This window comes from Talpa occidentalis, unplaced genomic scaffold (assembly GCF_014898055.3).
Source record: "Talpa occidentalis isolate TD23 unplaced genomic scaffold, MPIMG_talOcc4v2.1 talOcc4.14, whole genome shotgun sequence".
Taxonomy (NCBI): Eukaryota; Metazoa; Chordata; class Mammalia; order Eulipotyphla; family Talpidae; genus Talpa; species Talpa occidentalis.
Genome location: NW_023601433.1, coordinates 16,831,897 through 16,848,330, shown reverse-complemented (window position 1 = coordinate 16,848,330; position 16,434 = coordinate 16,831,897). Strand labels below are relative to the sequence as shown.

General features: G+C 50.0%; 1 protein-coding gene across 5 annotated transcripts in view; it reads left to right on the top strand.

Moving 5' to 3' along the window:
- Positions 1–11,850, top strand: part of HERC2 (HECT and RLD domain containing E3 ubiquitin protein ligase 2) — a 160,850-nt gene extending 149,000 nt beyond the window's left edge. For all 5 annotated transcript variants that reach the window (XM_037510126.1, XM_037510129.2, XM_037510127.2 and 2 more), the window contains 8 exons: positions 2,781–2,864; positions 6,240–6,381; positions 6,502–6,696; positions 7,579–7,691; positions 8,176–8,366; positions 9,211–9,316; positions 9,619–9,831; positions 10,866–11,850. In XM_037510126.1, the coding sequence (XP_037366023.1) occupies positions 2,781–2,864; positions 6,240–6,381; positions 6,502–6,696; positions 7,579–7,691; positions 8,176–8,366; positions 9,211–9,316; positions 9,619–9,831; positions 10,866–11,138 (1,317 nt within the window). In that variant the 3' untranslated portion in view covers positions 11,139–11,850. The remainder of the gene's footprint in view (positions 1–2,780; positions 2,865–6,239; positions 6,382–6,501; positions 6,697–7,578; positions 7,692–8,175; positions 8,367–9,210; positions 9,317–9,618; positions 9,832–10,865) is intronic.
- The last annotated feature ends 4,584 nt before the right edge of the window (positions 11,851–16,434 follow it).

The following is a 16,434-nucleotide window of genomic DNA, read 5'->3' as shown; positions in this document are numbered from 1 at the left end:
AGAGAATGTAACTTGTTCAGCAAGTGTTTATTGAGCACCTACTATGTGCCATTCTCTGCCTTGGGTGCTTTGAATGAATCAGTGAAAATCAGACAAAATTCTCCTTTGTCTCTCATTGCATTTCCCTGGTAATCTCTGCCTCCCACTTCCTCTGAAGTGTGAGGGATTCACAAAACTAAGCCTCTATTCTTGTGATGCCCTTTGCTTGCCTGGTTTAGAGGCTCCACGGTAACTGCCCACCAGCAGTAGAAGGAAAGAAAAACATTGTAATCATTTCTTCCCCAGTGATGTCCAGCAGAGGGTGCCAGAAGGCACTGTGACTTAGCAGTTCTAGGATATGCAGTGTTTCTTAGTGGAAGCATAGTTGAGCAGGCTGTGAATAATCATGAATGAGGACATCTGAACCCCCCGGGGCAGGTTTTGGCCCCTTAACATTTATAATAATTTGAGCTTTCTAGAAATGGAATGCCTGATTCAAGAGTAGGAGTTTCCTTTCCCTGGAAGACATTATGTTGCAAGCAGCTTGACAAGATATTCTAGAACTTGTAGGGTGGAAAAAAGCAGGGAGGCTGTGATGGGGACTCCTAACCCCAGAGAGTGTGATTCTGTGACTTTTGTTATCAAAGATTATGATCTGTTCTTGGGGTCCTGTCTAAACAGACTTTGTTTCCACTTAATTGAGGGAAACCACACACATTTTGTTTTAATGTGTGAGAGCACATAGACGGTGATAGGACTGTTAATAAGATCCTCTCTCTATAGTGGGGAGCAAGAAAGAACTGTGGGTATGTAAAATTGTTATGGAATGTAATTTCAACAGTTTTTCTTTCTTTTTTTTTAAGATTTATTTATTTATTTATACAAGCACTGGGTACAGTCAGAAGTGTGGGAGGGTGAGAGGATTCACCAGAGCCAGAGCGGGGAACAGAACAGGCAGACTGACGAAATACACTGCTGAGGAGAGCAGTGGGCATGGCAGGAGAGGTCTGTACACCATGTGGGGCCCTCGCCAGTGGCCGGGGTTTGAACCGGCGCTGCAGAGGCTACGGGCAGCTTTGCAGCCCAGTGCTCAACCGCTGCGCCACCAGGGGAGGCCCTCAACAGTTTTTCAATACTAAAAATTATCACACTTGATTACTTCAACATCTGTGTTATCCCTCAAAGTGGAGGTGATGATTGGCAGTGAGGGGGAGAGAGCCTTTCCCTGTAGGAAGAAAGCAGAGTGAGAGACAGGACAGAATATCCTGCAGATTGAGTGTGGGGCAGACAGTAGGAACCCAGTGAGGCAGTAGGGCATCTTCAGCTGGAGGAAATGAGCAGTTCCCCTCTCTTCTTCCAGGCAGGAAAGGATCAGCCCCTGCCGGGAAATTTGGGGAGTGGGTCTTGTGGTGACAGTGGCGAGTCAAGAGCAGGATCGCTTCAGAATATCCAGAGAGAAAGTGCCCAAAGTTACACATGGGATTGAAGTTCTGTACCAGGGTTTGTAGAGAATCCTAACTGTAGGATAATTTAATAGGCTCTGAATAATCATTAATAAGGGCATCTGAATGGGCCCAGAGGGCAGGCCAGGTGAAGCCATTCTGAGGAGGAGGGGACTGAAGCCACCTGGTCTCTGGGCTGAGTAGTTAGGAAGTCAGAGATAAGGTGGGGTGCAGTGGCAGAGTTAACTGGTGGGTACTGTACAGGGGAGAATGGTGACGGCTGCCCTCTGCAGGGCCTGCCCCAGGGATGCCCTCATTGCATCCCTTTCTACCTTTGGGACTGTGATCTTGGGCTTCCTGGGCCCTTGCCCTCCTGCCTTGTGAGATTGGAGGAGCCGAGGCCCTGCCGTGGGTCCCTCGTGCTCCCCCAGGATTCCGTTGCTGGGAGAGGGCATAGTTGTCCATGGGCGGGGTCCTGGGATTCCCTCTGATCATGCCTCCGAGTGTCTCTTGAGTCTCCCTTCCTTCTGTCTAAATGGCTGCTCCCTGTGGCCATGTCTGTATGAGTGTGGCTGGCCTGCCTGTCCCTGGGGAACACTGGGCCCACTCCTTTTCCTGCCATCTCTGCCTAGGTGTTCAAGCTTCCGCTCAGGGTGCCAGTGTGTTCCCCCCTTTGGCCTCCCCATCCCCATCCTGGCTCTCTCCCCAGCTTTGTGGCTCTGCAGTTAGTGTCTCTGTCAGGATGGCAACACTGAGGCCTAGTGTTTGAGACCAGTCCTGCCACTAGTGGACTTCAGTTTGGCTGGGAAGCCTTGGTTCTCATTGATCCTCAGAGCCTGACGTGAGACTTGAGTCAGTGCAGGTGCTCCACAGGCTCCGGCCTCCCTTCTCTGCTCAGAATGTGGGCTCCTTCTGCCTCCAGCCAGTTTGTGCTCTCTGAGGCCGCTCCCCCTTAGCCTGGCACTTGAAAGAGTTTGCAGCCTGAAAGAGTTTGCAGTTATCTGCTTGTAAGAAAATCTGACTTCTGGGAACAGAAGATGTTAAACAAAAACTATGACATGATTTGTCCTTGAGTAACACTTTCATCAGATTCTGAGTTTTTTTTTTTTTAAGATTTATTATTTATGCATACAAGAACTGGGGTACAGGCCAGAGGTGTGGGGAGTGGGAGGATTCACCAGAGAGTGGGGAACAGAACAGGCAGATTGACCGAACACACTGCTGAGGGGAGCAGTGGGCGAGACAGGAGAGGTCTGCTGTACCATGTGGGTTGCTCGCTGCCCAGGGATCGAACTCATGCTGTAGTGGCTGCACCACCAGGGAGGCCCCAGATTCTGAGTTTTATCTGTCATGTTTTAGGAGGCAGCTTTCCGAAAAGTAGTACAAGCAACCATGGTGCGAGATCGCCAGCACGGTCCTGTGGTGGAGCTGAACCGGATCCAGGTAACACGTGGAAAATGTGTTCTGTGTTTGGAGGGGCTGGTTTCCAGGTTGAGTGTCGTCCTCAAGCAGAGGGAGGAGTTCTGGGGCCAGATCCCTCCTGTGTCACCTGAGTGCCTGTCCTGTGGTGTCGAGGTGTTCAGCAGGAATGTGTGTTCCTTTCTTTATAACAGAAGTCAGACGTTGCAGATAGCCCAGAAGTAAAAAGACAGGGAAAAAAGGGAAAAGTAAAACTGACATCACATCCCACCATAGCTGCTGCTGGCCCTGGGGACTCTGAGTGCTTTGGTTAGAACCCAAACTGGCCGGCTCTCTTGACTGGCTGGACTTTCCTTTCGCGTGGTGAGCAACGCCCGGCCATACCACAGGACCGTGGGCTGCTTGTGTTTCCCAACCACTCCACTTTTCTCTGTCAGAGTCCTCTGCTGGGGTTTGGGGGTTGCCCCTTTTTTGGGTAACAGCAGGGCCTCTCAGCACAGCCCTGGGTCTGGGTGGCCTTCAGCGGTCCCCTTGGGCTGAGTCAGGTCTCAGTGCACAGTCCCTGCTCGGCCCGCCCCGTCCTCCTCTGCTCGGGAGCTTTCTGCGCCAGTTTAATGGTGAGAATCACTAATACTGTCTCAGAGATAATGGAAGTGAGAAGGAGACCATCTCTGGATGTGTGCCGCTGCCAAGGGTGTGTCAGCTTACGGTTTAAATATGTCCATTAAAGACATGGGGAGCCCTGGCCCTGGTGATGGTACTGGGCAGCTCTTGACATTTATCGTGCAAATGAAACTGACCCCGCCTCGCGGAAAAGAGACAGAAAGCAAGGAAGAACAAATTCTTTGTTCTTGTACCTTTGTATTAACACATGATTTTTGCCCTGATGTTGGTTCCATGACTAGGAATTTTTCCGGAATTGTACTTGGGGGCATTTTGAGTTAAGACTTCAAACTCTTGTCGTTTGTTGGAGAACACATGTGACCACACTGATGGAAGTGGTCCCTTCACTGACGTCAGCGTGTTCAGTGCTGAGCTGTGGGTCAGTCAGCCCATTTCACAAACAAATGAACTGTTTAATGAGGTTCATAAAAAGCTTTTATTTCCCCACCTTGGAGGATTTTGGTTTGCTCTGCATTATTAGGTCTTAAATACTAAATAAAGCGTGTAGCTGAGGAAAGCTGATGGCTGGAGATCATTTACCACAGGGGGCTGGCTGTTCCTGCACCTTGCGCCCCTGCACCCCGCAGGGGCCACATCCAGGCAGCAGCCCGACGTGCATGTTCCAGTCCGGAACTGTGGCATCAGTGAGCCCCAGTGGCCTGACCCCAAGTTTGTTGCGAGGTTTCTTTCTCTTGTGTCGGTTTTCAGTCTCATTGCTAGGTGCCTTTCCCCTCATCTTTCTGTTCCTGGCACGGCACCTTGTCTTGTGAAAATGGTCAGTTTGTGTTTGAAAGAACAGACTGGGAAGAAGGTGCACAAATTTATGGTGGGGTTTTTTTTTTTTTTTTTTTAAGTAGATAAACAATTTCAGTGCAGCATGCAGTACCCGTTGGTGTCTGAGGGGCTGCCTGCTCTGCCCACCCTGCGGCCCCCTCACTTCAGGGTTTTGAACCCCTTCCTAAAGCTAGAACTTCCAAAAGATAGAAATGGTAGTGGGTTCTTTGTTTTGTTGTTGTTGTTGTTGTTATTTGACTAAAATATAGAGCCCAAAGGGTGGAGGAGCACATTCTGTGAATCCAAGTTGAATGCAGCATGTCAGTGCTGCCCCAGGAAGGCGGGGTTGGCGCCTCCTCACCGTCAGTCCTCTGGCTGGCGGGTGTTGTGGGTGTTGGGCCTCCCCCATGGGGAGACTCTCATGCTTACTGTGGGGGAAAGTGCTTTAAGGACACATGTAGGTCATGTCCTGGAGGGGTTTTGTTTGTTTTATTTTGTCTTAGTCTTACAAAAGGATCAGTGCACATAAAGTCAAAATTTTTTAATTTTTTAGTTTATTACACAATTATTACATGCTCATTTCTAAAAATTTAGAAAATTCAAATTAAAGATAATTAAAATCACTTATACTCCTACTGCCTGTCCTTGTGCTTATAGTGTCGTAGCTGTATTGAAGCAGCTGTTGCTTATTTTCAAAGAAGCCGAGAGCACAGGTCTCTGCAAACTTGTTGTGAGTGGGGTGCTGGCATGTTCCCAGTGGGGAGCAGGTTTGCACCTTGTCCCCCTCTCATCCAGGGTCATGGCACTCTTCTTTCTGTAACTGTTTCCTTCAGAGTCTTGGGAGACTTAAATAACATTTGCAAACATTACTTGAAACTTTTATTTTCTATAAAATAAAAGGGGTTATTTGTGTGGTTAGGGGAATAGAACTAACTGAGAAGTTAAGCATGGTGAGCGTTTAGCTGTAGGTGTCACTTGTAAAGTACATTCTCAGTATCATTCTTCCCTTAACTTTTCATTTTGTTGACATTCTGTGTGATTCTGAAAGCACAGCCCTGGCTAAAAGCTGTAATATTAGTGAGTACACACTGGGTAAGGCCTTGAGAGCCCTTAGTCTGGTCTGTTGTGCAAATGTTAGCTTAAGATGAGAAATACAGTCAGGAAGGTGATCCCACTTGTGGGGGACACTCTGGCCTGGAGGTGGAGTCGGACCGTGCAGTGGGTAAAGGAAGGGAGGCCTCTGTTGTGGCTGAGATGGTGCTGTGGCTTGGGGTTCCGCATTGGTGTGAACCTCCCCAGCACTAGTAGTCTGGCTCTCTAGTTCTGGCATCTTATGCTGGAAGCTATGGTGAAGAGCATGAAGGGCGAGGAGCCCTAGGCTGTGTTGCTGACCACACAGGCCGCCACCATCCTGTGAAATGGCCACCCATGGCCTTTGAGTTCGCTTGGACGCTAGCAGTGCTGAGGGGTGCCATGCCTGGGGTGGTGGGCAGGGCCGTGCCCCAGTGGTTGGAGTGAGCGTCTGCCGGCACAGCCACCCAGCAGGCATCCTGTGCATGAGGCCTGAGGCAATAAACAAGGCAAAGGAGAGCAAGGCTGAGCTTTGAGGTCCTCAGCGAGTATGGGTGATTCCTACTTGAGGACTGTAATAGAGGAATGAGGTGCTGGTTAGTCCAGAGGCGCTTATCGCTGGCACGGGCATGCTCTGGTTGTAGTGTGTTGTTTTGCTGGGTGTCCAAAAGGGTGTGAGGTTAGGGTGACACCATGTGCCTGAGTGCTGCTGTCTCTGGACTCCACTCATGACAGTTTCTAGATCCTGCAACTGAGGCCTGGGGTCACCCACCCGGGGACTAAGATAAGGAATAAAGGTGAAGAGCAGGGTGAGCTGCCCTGGAGTTGGTCAGCTGTGGAAGAAGCAGCTTTGTTCTATGGCAGCTTCTCATAGGCTCTTTCTTTCTCTAGGTCAAACGATCCAGGAGTAAAGGTGGCCTCGCAGGCCCTGATGGGACCAAGTCTGTCTTTGGGCAGATGTGTGCCAAGATGAGCTCCTTTAGCCCCGACAGCCTCCTCCTCCCACACCGCGTCTGGAAAGTCAAGTTTGTGGGTGAGAGCATGTGTACATGCGCAAAGGGCCTGTGGCCACAGAAGGTCAGCAGTGAGCATGGGTAGAGGCTCGGTGGGCAGTGCAGGTGGCTGTGAGTGACTTACTGTCCTTTCCCTCCAGGCGAGTCTGTGGATGACTGTGGTGGCGGCTACAGTGAGTCCATAGCCGAGATCTGTGAGGAGCTGCAGAATGGACTCACCCCGCTCCTTATTGTGACACCCAATGGCAGGGATGAATCGGGAGCCAACCGCGACTGCTACCTATTCAGCCCGGCTGCCAGGGCGCCTGTGCACACCAACATGTTCCGCTTCCTGGGTGGGTGTGCTCATGCGGGCACAGTGCGTTACAAGGGTCCCGTCTCCCCAGTGTAATGTCTGCTCGCTGACCTGGAGGTGTCTGGGTATTCCTGATGCCTTTTCGCTTTATTTTTTATTTACTTATTTTTTAAAGATTGATTTATTTATGCATACTAGAGCTGGGGTACAGGCCAGAGGTGTGGGGGGTGAGAAGATTCACCAGAGACAGAGTGGGGAACAGAACAGGCAGATAAACAGAAATTCATTGCTGAGGGGAACAGTGGGTGAGTCAGGAGAGGTCTGCAGCACCATGTCAGTTGCTCCCTGGCTGGGGATGGAACTCGTGCTGCAGAGGCTGCTGATAGCTTCATAGGTTGCGTCTTAACCCCTTGTGCCACCCGGGAGGCCCTGCTTTTAGCTTTATAAGTGTGCAGCTGCAGGGATGTTTAGAGCCAGCCATTAGCAGCTGGTTGCTACTCAGAGAATCTGAAATACCATGTTTTTGCATCTTCAGTGTGTCTGAAGCTCGGGATCATATCTTAGGAGGTGTTGAGAGTTGGCCAGTTCCTCCCTCATGTTTGTTAGGGATCTGCCAAGCACTGGGGTCCTGCTGTACCTCTGCAGGCACCACACCCGACTTCCTGGAGAGGCTCCAGCCATTTGCTTCCCCATTAGAGAAATAAAGCTGAAACTTGCTCCTTGGAACAAAAAAGAGTGGTTGAACCTAGGATGGGACAGAATGGGACAGACGGTTTTAGGAGACCCTGAGTCTCTGTGAATGTGGGTGTTGGTGTATAGAGCGGAGGCCCTGGGGCAGAGCTAATCTCCTCTGCGTGTTGAGTGAGCTGGATGTTTCACCTGATTCCAAGTCTCTTCTGTGACTGGTGCTTTGCACGAGCAGGTGTGTTACTGGGCATCGCCATCCGGACTGGGAGTCCCCTGAGCCTCAACCTGGCTGAGCCTGTGTGGAAGCAGCTGGCAGGGATGAACCTCACCATCGCAGATCTCAGTGAGGTAACTGCAGTGAGGGGGGGAAATGTGACACCTGGTGTGCCTGGCACAGAGCACGGTGGGGGTCCCCTGGATCTGCTAAGGAACACACCTTGTCCTAAAGTCCTGCCTTCTTTCTGGGCGATGCCAAGGCCACTGGCCACACACCCCCTTTCTGCAGCAGAGATGGTCTTGGATATGAGACGGGTTTGCACAAGAGGCGGGCGATACCCAGTGCTGCTCCTGTGCCACCGTCCCTGACTGCAGGGTGGGCTCCATCGCTGGCGGTGGTGGTTGCTTTCTCAGCTGTTCACGTCATTAAGGACTTTGTTAAATGATGAGCTTGTCCTTCATCTCATCGGACGAATTGCTTTCTGGTCGCTGCTGCTTGCTCTGTTGTTTGCTGCCACGCGTGGCACACTGCAGCCCCGTTCGCCCCAGGGAAACTGAGCCACCCCGCGGCGAGCAGGGCCCTGTGCCAACGGGGGCTCCCTTCTTCCCCTGAAAGGTGGATAAAGACTTCATCCCCGGGCTCATGTACATCCGTGACAACGAAGCCACCTCGGAGGAGTTTGAGGCCATGAGCCTGCCCTTCACGGTGCCCAGCGCCAGCGGCCAGGACATCCAGCTCAGCTCCAAGCACACGCACATCGCCCTGGGCAGCCGCGCAGAGTACGTCCGGCTGGCGATAAACTACAGGTGCGTGGTCCTGCGGCGCGCTGCTTGGACCCCGTAAATGGCAAAAGCAGGGGAAAGTGGGTTGGCTGGATGGCAGCATTTCCTCAGGCGTGTCATGCGCAGGAAAATTCTGATGGACTTGGCTCCTACTTCTGTTTTTCGGTCATCAGAGCTTCTTTTATGATCAGGGTATTTACTGCGGGTGAGTCTTTTGGGTAAACCAAAGTCTTGCCTGAAGTTCCTGACTGGTCAGAACACTTGAGGTGGACAGAAGGCCTCCTGTCTGGGAGATACTCCTGGCAGGTGTCACAGGCCTGTTAGCTCAGAGTGTCAGGGCTGTGTCGGGCCCTCTCTGCCCCCACGACCCTCACACCAGCATGCGGTGGCCATGGTTGCTGCCTGGCAGGTTGGCGAACACCTCCTGTAGCTTCCATGGCTCCTCACAACCTCTGCCCGGTATCCCCCATTTAAGCAGCATGGTCTCTGGGGTCCTTCAGAAGCACCTGGCCAGGTATTGGTGGGCTTTGCTTGCTGGGCTTGGGTGAAGGCAGTTCTGGCTGTATTGTCCTCGGTGTCCCATTTCTGCCTGGTGCCCTGGTGCCAGCTGTGAGAGCCTCTGAAGTTCTTACTGCGGGTGTCGTGGGGCCTGGGCTCTGCTTCTCGTGTCCGGTTCGGACTCCTCCCTCCTCAGTGTCCATTATATATTGAGAATTGTGTCTTAAAGTGTGTCTAGCTCTTGCTGGTTTGTGTGTTTCTCAGACCAGCTGTGATGCTACATGCGTGAGGCACAAGCCTCCCTCACCTGTGTGTCAGGCTCGGTGTCTGTCACCCAAGATAGAAATGCAAAGTGAGTTTTTTCTTTCAGACTCCACGAATTCGATGAGCAGGTGGCTGCCGTTCGGGAGGGGATGGCCCGAGTGGTACCTGTCCCCCTTCTTTCCCTGTTCACCGGATATGAATTGGAGACAATGGTATGCCTGCCCCCCCGCATCCTGTCCCCCTGGAGCTCCCTGTTGTGTGGTGACCCACACATCAGTGCTGCTAGTTAATCTCTCAGTGAAACCTTCACTTACCCTGAGATACACTCGAGCTTATGAAATGAAGTAAAATGAGCTGGGGGGCAAATGTTCCCTGCCTGCCTCCCTCCCAGCCCTTCCCACCTAGCCCTGGTGCCTCTCACCTTAGCCCTCCCCACACAGGCCTTGGTAGAAAGAGGGGGGATTCTGTGCTGAGGGTTCTGAGTGCCCCTCAGCCTGACAGTGTCCTCCTGCAGGTGTGTGGCAGCCCAGACATCCCGCTGCATCTTCTCAAGTCTGTGGCGACATACAAAGGCATCGAGCCTTCTGCGCCCCTGATCCAGTGGTTCTGGGAGGTGATGGAGTCCTTCTCGAACACGGAGCGCTCCCTCTTCCTCCGCTTTGTGTGGGGCCGGACGAGGCTGCCCAGGACCATCGCCGACTTCCGGGGCAGGGACTTTGTCATCCAGGTGAGGGGCTGCACATGTGTAGTGTTAGCTGAGGGGCTTTCCTCCCACGCGACCCCCGTGACAGTCTGGAGACTGGTCTCCCCTGTGATGGCTTTTCCTTCTTCTTGGGACAAAGGTGAAAAACACCAGACTTCTTTCATAGCCCAGCATTTTATGACAACAGGTCTCAAGTACCACAGTCTGCTTTTAGAAAGTTTATCTAGTCACCTCCAGAATTACTGCTCTTACGTCAGTGTGTTCTAGATTTTGAACATACATGTCATAGACAGCATGTGTTTGATTTTGTGGTTGAATCAGGTGAGTCTCTAATACCGCGTACTAAGAACAACCCCAGGATACTCCATCAGTTTGGGGACAAGAATTTTGCTTTGGGTTCTAACCCTGCTGGTCAGCAGTAGGCTCTGTTTACCTGCCAGGTCACTATGGTGAAATGAACCAGGACAAGTGTGATTGTCCTAGTACTGTGGGAGCTGGGCCTTCCTCAGAGGGTCAGATGGGAGGGGAGGGGCTCACTCTCCCCAAAACCTCAGAAGGATTGGGGGACAGGGGCTCTTTGGAGAATAGCCTGACCCATGTATGGCCAGAGCTACAAGAGTTGTCATCTTTCAGGGAGATCTTTGCGAGCACATGTCATTTTTCTCTCCGAAGGTAGGTAATTCCTGATTTTTGCCTCTGTAGAGGTTGAGCGTGGGCAGGTAGGTGAGTGCGGACCTGGACTGGCTGGGCTCCACCTGTGTTGTCCTGGAGGGAGATGGGAGGGGCATATAGACCCTCTTCACAGCATTAATTCATAAAAAATAATCTTCACAATAACCAAGGACCACTTTTTACTAAAAATCCTCAGAATTAATCAGTTCTTTTTATTTTTAAAATTGCCTACATTATATGTTTTCTGGTATTATTCTTAGTAAAAAAAAAAAAAAGGTTTTTGTGAGTGAGAGCCAAGCACCTAAAGAACAGAATCATACAGGTCTGCATTTTACCCGCCCTTGTATGTACTTGGTCTCTGATTATCTCGTGTTCTCCACTGGCAGGTGTTGGATAAATACAACCCTCCCGATCACTTCCTTCCTGAATCCTACACCTGCTTCTTTTTGCTGAAGTTGCCCAGGTATTCCTGTAAGCAGGTGCTGGAGGAGAAACTGAAATACGCCATCCACTTTTGCAAATCGATAGACACAGACGATTATGCTCGCATAGCCCTCACGGGCGAGCCAGCTGCCGATGACAGCAGCGACGACTCAGAAAACGAGGACGTGGATTCATTTGCTTCAGACTCTACGCAGGATTATTTAACAGGACACTGAGGTGGAGAGGTGCCATCAGAAGACACAAAAGATCAAGCAGGGAAGCAGAGTGCTGCTGTGTGGGGTGCGGGTGGTCTGGGGTGTCCTCTCCATGTACAGGGGTGGGCAGAGAGACTGCTCGTGATTGGAACCATGAGTGGAATAATGAATGGGAAATCAGTCTTGCACGTGGGGCCCTATGTGGACACTAACATTTATTTTTGAAACTTAAGAGGGCCTTCTCACCCGTAATGCTGCATTACATGTAGGACTTCTGTGTTTACTAAAGTGTGTAAATGTTTCTATAAATACTGAATTGCAGCGTCCCAAAAATGAATAAAAAGCCTTTTTACTGTGGGTGCAATAGATTGTTTTTTCTTTCTTCTTTCTTTCAAGTGTTGTGCATTGTCTTGATTGTACATTGGAAATACTGTGTAACAATTAAATCGTATTATAAATATTTCAATTAATTTTACTCCGAATTTGTTTATTAAAAGCTTTTTGAACATGAAATGATCAGTATTACTTGAGTGCATCCAGAGGTTACTTCAACCACAACCCAAACAGAAAGGCCCTTTGGGGTCCACCCCCCCACCAGGTGCACATGTGAGCATTGCAGGACGTTACTTTCTGTGAGAGTGTCATAGCTTCTATCATGGAAAGTGTACTATATATAATGTCTGTGTCATGTATATGCCTACATTTTAATTCCCTATAAATAAAACATATGTCACAAAATTGTAAGCTGAACTTTCTTGTCCGGCTAGACTAGTATTGAAAGATGTGCTACAATCAAAAAATAATTTAGTCTTTGATACAGCAGTAGGTAAGCCATTCCACTCTATTTTAGGTTTTAGAAAAACCGAGCGGTCGTTAGGAGAAAGGAAAGGTTTCAGGGGAGCAGCTGGTGTCAGGAGCCAGGAGTCAGGAGCCTTCCGGTCCTTTTCCTGTTCTCATAGTCTTGGTTCCCAGCCATTGACTCAGGCTCTGGGGTGTGTTTCTGGCAGTCTACCATGTGATGGGATTTGAGCTGCCTGCTCTAGAGTTATGTGTGTGGCACCCCATCTGCAGAGGAAGGACAGAATCAGGAAGACTGGCGAACAGATCTAGTGCACTACAACGTGAGGTATTCACTAGCAAAGGGAAAGCGGGTTTCATGTTGGAAGACCTTTTTTTTAAATTCAGGGGCGGGATGTTTAGCATTGGAAAATCTAGAAGAAGGGAATTTTGGGGGGACTCCATGACTTCTCCATGACTAAATTGGTGAGTGCCCAGGTTAGCCCTTTTCTCAGCTTGATTCATTCATTCATTCATTCATTCAAATTTCCATTAAGTTAAGATTAAAAAAAATCTCTACCCTCTTGTGTCAGCTGGTCTCTGCCAGAGGTGTGGTTGGGGATCTGTGCACGGGGTACCTGCTACCACACCAGCCATTCACCACATACTTTCACTGTTCAGAAACGATTGCCTAAGACATAGTTGTTATGAGCTTGTTATTTTTCATTTCAGGAAGACAAAGGTTATCAATTTCCTTCGCTTTAGCTATTCCACTACTCTAAATGGCAGTTTGATTTTCACGGTTAGTTTATTCACTTTTTGCCCAAAACCAACCTTTAAGGGCTGTTAAATGTCATGTACAAGATTTCAGAATCTTCAGTTCTGCTTTTTTAACTCTCATCCTAGAGTTCCCATCTGTCTCGGAGTCTCATTCAAGGATTCCTAGCACCAATCAGCCAGGATAAGCCAACGCAATGCATGAAAAAGATTTTGACACATGGGAATTTGTGCAACAGGAACAGCAAATGCAGGCCTCATGCTGCAGCAGACCTCTTTGGCCATCCTGATGAAGGCTCCTTAATTTTGCTGGTAGGTTCCAGCTACGTGCTAAATTGCAGATTAACCCTAAGGAGGCAGTAGATGGCGTGAGGCAGTGTCTGCCTTTCTAATGAAAGAGGTTGCACGTGTAATGTGTCTACAGCTGCAATCCGCTTAGATTTAGAACTTCACCCTTAGTGTCCCTGACAAAAACGGATTTTCTCAGCGTGGGTTCCTCAATACTCTCTGTGAACTTTCCCTCCCTCCCCCAGTGCTGGCTCAGAGGGCTTCTCTGTGCCCCTGCCCCTCGCCCACCACAGCACCACAGCCAACATGGCTGTCCACAGTTTGTAATCTGCTTATCTGACTTTCAGAGCCCAAGTGCAAGCTCCAGGAGCAGGGACTGGTTTCCTCCAGCATGGAGGCTACCACAGCCCTAAAAGCAGTGTGGGGTGGATGCGGGCATGGCAACCTGTGTTCCACTGCTAGATCAGGGACCTCGAAAGTGGCTGCTGGCACTGTTGTTGCTGGACACAGGCCCAGTCTGTCAGGTCACCTACTAACAGGTGGCTGTCCCAATATTTGAGCGGGAGAGAAGATGGAGGCTGTACTCGCTGACAGGGTTCCTGGGGTGGTTCATTTTCATCAGCACAGAATAGTCTGAGGTCATTTGCCAGGAATCTCAGGGTTAACTAGAAATCTGGGAATACCAGAGTTTCCTAAGTTCATGCATGAGTGAACTCCCTAGACTGTAAAACTAGCCTAGATTCTTCATTTGGGAGCAATTGAAGGTAAGGGAGAGGTCTGAGGTAGGACATTACTTTTGAAATGTCAAAATCATTATGAAATCCCCTTTCAGTTGCTCTGAATTAAGTTACCAGTGCAGACAGGCTCCCAGAGTCCCCGGGGCGACCCCAGTTTATTCATACATGATTGGCCGCACCAGGATGGCCCCTCCAGGCATCGGCCTGGCCCTCACAGTGGGAGGGGGCATCTCTGAGTGTGGGATACTAGTGGGGTTCCCTCTGTTCAGGGACCTGGGTCTTGTGATCCCTCCTGGTTCCTCATTGTCAGTACAGCTTTAGCATTACCAAACCTGATGCAACACTCATGTATTTGGTAAGGAAATAATTTACTGCAAAGTTCCTGCTTGCAGATCTCTGTGGTTCCTGGGAAATCCACCTGGGCACCAGAGCCACGTTGGGAGAAGGGCACGAATCCTGGGCTCAGGACCTCAGAACCCGGCGCCACCAGGGTCACCCATCCAGCTGGGGTTTAGCCCTGGGTCCTTTGACTGCAGGTCCGCCGAGGTGCGCCCAGCACCACTGCAGACCAGAAAATGGGTCCACTACTTAGGACTTACACTCCAGGTGGGGGCTCTGAGAACTCTGCACTGCAGCCTGAGCGGCTGCCTTGCCTCACTCAGGTGATCCCCTCGCTCCCCCGACACTGCTGGGAGGACAGTACAGGTGGACACTCCGGTAGGGCCATGCCCCTCTCACTGCTGGCTGTGCGTGGAAGGTGGTTTAGTCTTTTCTGCTCAGGAACCACAATTGGGTGGATTCCCCAGCTCAGCTTGAGGGACATGCAGGGAACAGGATGGGATCCATTCCTCTCACTGTGCTACTCCCAGCCAGTCAGATCTGCTGTACATGGCTCCTGCCATACACTGTCCACTTCTCCCCTAGGGCGCCAATGGTCCTTGGTTCTTGCTGGATGTCATGGTGCCCACAAACATTTGGCATCACCATCCTGCCTGGGAAATTTCCTTATGTGGCACTGTTGTGACCTCAGCCTCAGCTTTGTGCTGTGCTCTATGTGCTTTTTGCCCTAGGGAGGTACCCGAGGTGGGTCCCCTGCTGTCAGCTCTTGCTCAGTTGGCTTAGATGGAAAAAGCCCTTGAGGATGTTGATTTCTCCAAGCAGTGACGAGCAGTCTCCATTTGGGACACTGGGAAACCTGCAGCTGACGCCCAGGTCCTAGCAGAGCGGCTCATGTTCATGGATGCTGGGTGTTGCCCCCTCCAGCTCACCAGGATCTGTAGGCGGCTTAGAGGTGCCTTGGGACACCCTTTTCTTGGAGGATCTGTGCAAGGGCCAGGTAGCCCCCACCCCAGCCACTTTCCAACGGTTTCCATACACAAATGAGACATCCCCTTGAGAAATTCTGCACAACAAATTGTCCTCCAGCTCATTTTGTTAAAAAAAGAGATACTTAGAGCAATTTTTAATTACCAGCCAAACTGAGTAGAAGTTACTGAGGTTTCCCATAGATGCCCACCCCCCACTCATGCATGGCCTCCTCCATTATCAACACCCTTGCCGGAGTGGGGCATTTGTTACCACCATGAACGTACATCGACAGTATTATCATCCAAAGTCCGAAGTTGGTATTAGCTCTCACTCTGGCTGTGCGTGGTATGGCCGTGACAACTTACAGTGACATGTGCCCTGCAGAGTACTTTAACTGCCCTAAAAGTCTTCTGTGCACCTCTGATCATGCCTCCCTCCCCCCAACCTTGCTCTTTTAACTGTGTCCATAGTTTTGTCCTTCCCTGAATGTCATATAGTCAGAATCATGGAGCCTTTTCGGATTGACTTCTTTCATTTAGAGAAATGCAGTTAAGGTTCCTCCATGTCTTCTACAGTTTGAGAGTTTAGTTCTTTGTTTTTTTCTTTGAAATTTATTTATTTGTACAAGCACTGGGTACAGTCAGAAGCGCGGGAGGGTGAGAGGATTCACCAGAGTCAGAGTGGAGAGCAGAGCCGGCAGACTGACGAAGTACACTGCTGAGGGGAGCAGCGGGCGGCAGAAGAGGTCTGCGCGCCATGTGGGACCCTCACCCAGTGGCCGGGGATGGAACCGGTGCTGCAGGGGCTGCAGGCAGCTTCACAGCCCAGTGCTCAATCGCTGCGCCACCGGGGAGACCCAAGAACTCAGTTCTTTTTACCATATTAAGTGAACATAATATAAATTCACTATATTAAAATGAAAGCTCATTTTTTTTTTTAAAGAATATTGCTCATTGTTTTGAGTCTGGATGTCCCATGGTTTATACACTCATCTACTAAGGACATGTTGATGGGCTTCCACGTTTGGGCAATTATGAATGAAGTTGCTATAAACATTGGGATGCAGGTTCTTCTGTGGCATATTTTCATCTCACTTGGGTAACTCCCAAGGAATAGTTTTGTAGGATGGTATGGTGAGAGTACATTTAATTTTGTAAGAAACTGCCAAACTGTCTTCCAAAGTGGCTGTACTATTCTGAATTTCCAACCGCAATGAATCCAAATCCCTGTTGCTTCTCAGCTCCTTACATTTTAAAAGATCTTTCAAGTCCAGAATTGTTCCTTTGGCTGCATGACCACTTCATTGTTGATGACACCCCTATCTATGGGGCAGTCTGTGGTGATTTAAGACACGGCTCTAATGTTCTTTTGATATTCCTCCCATCAAGATCTGGGGTCTGTGTCCTTCCCCTTGACCCTGGCCTTTGTGA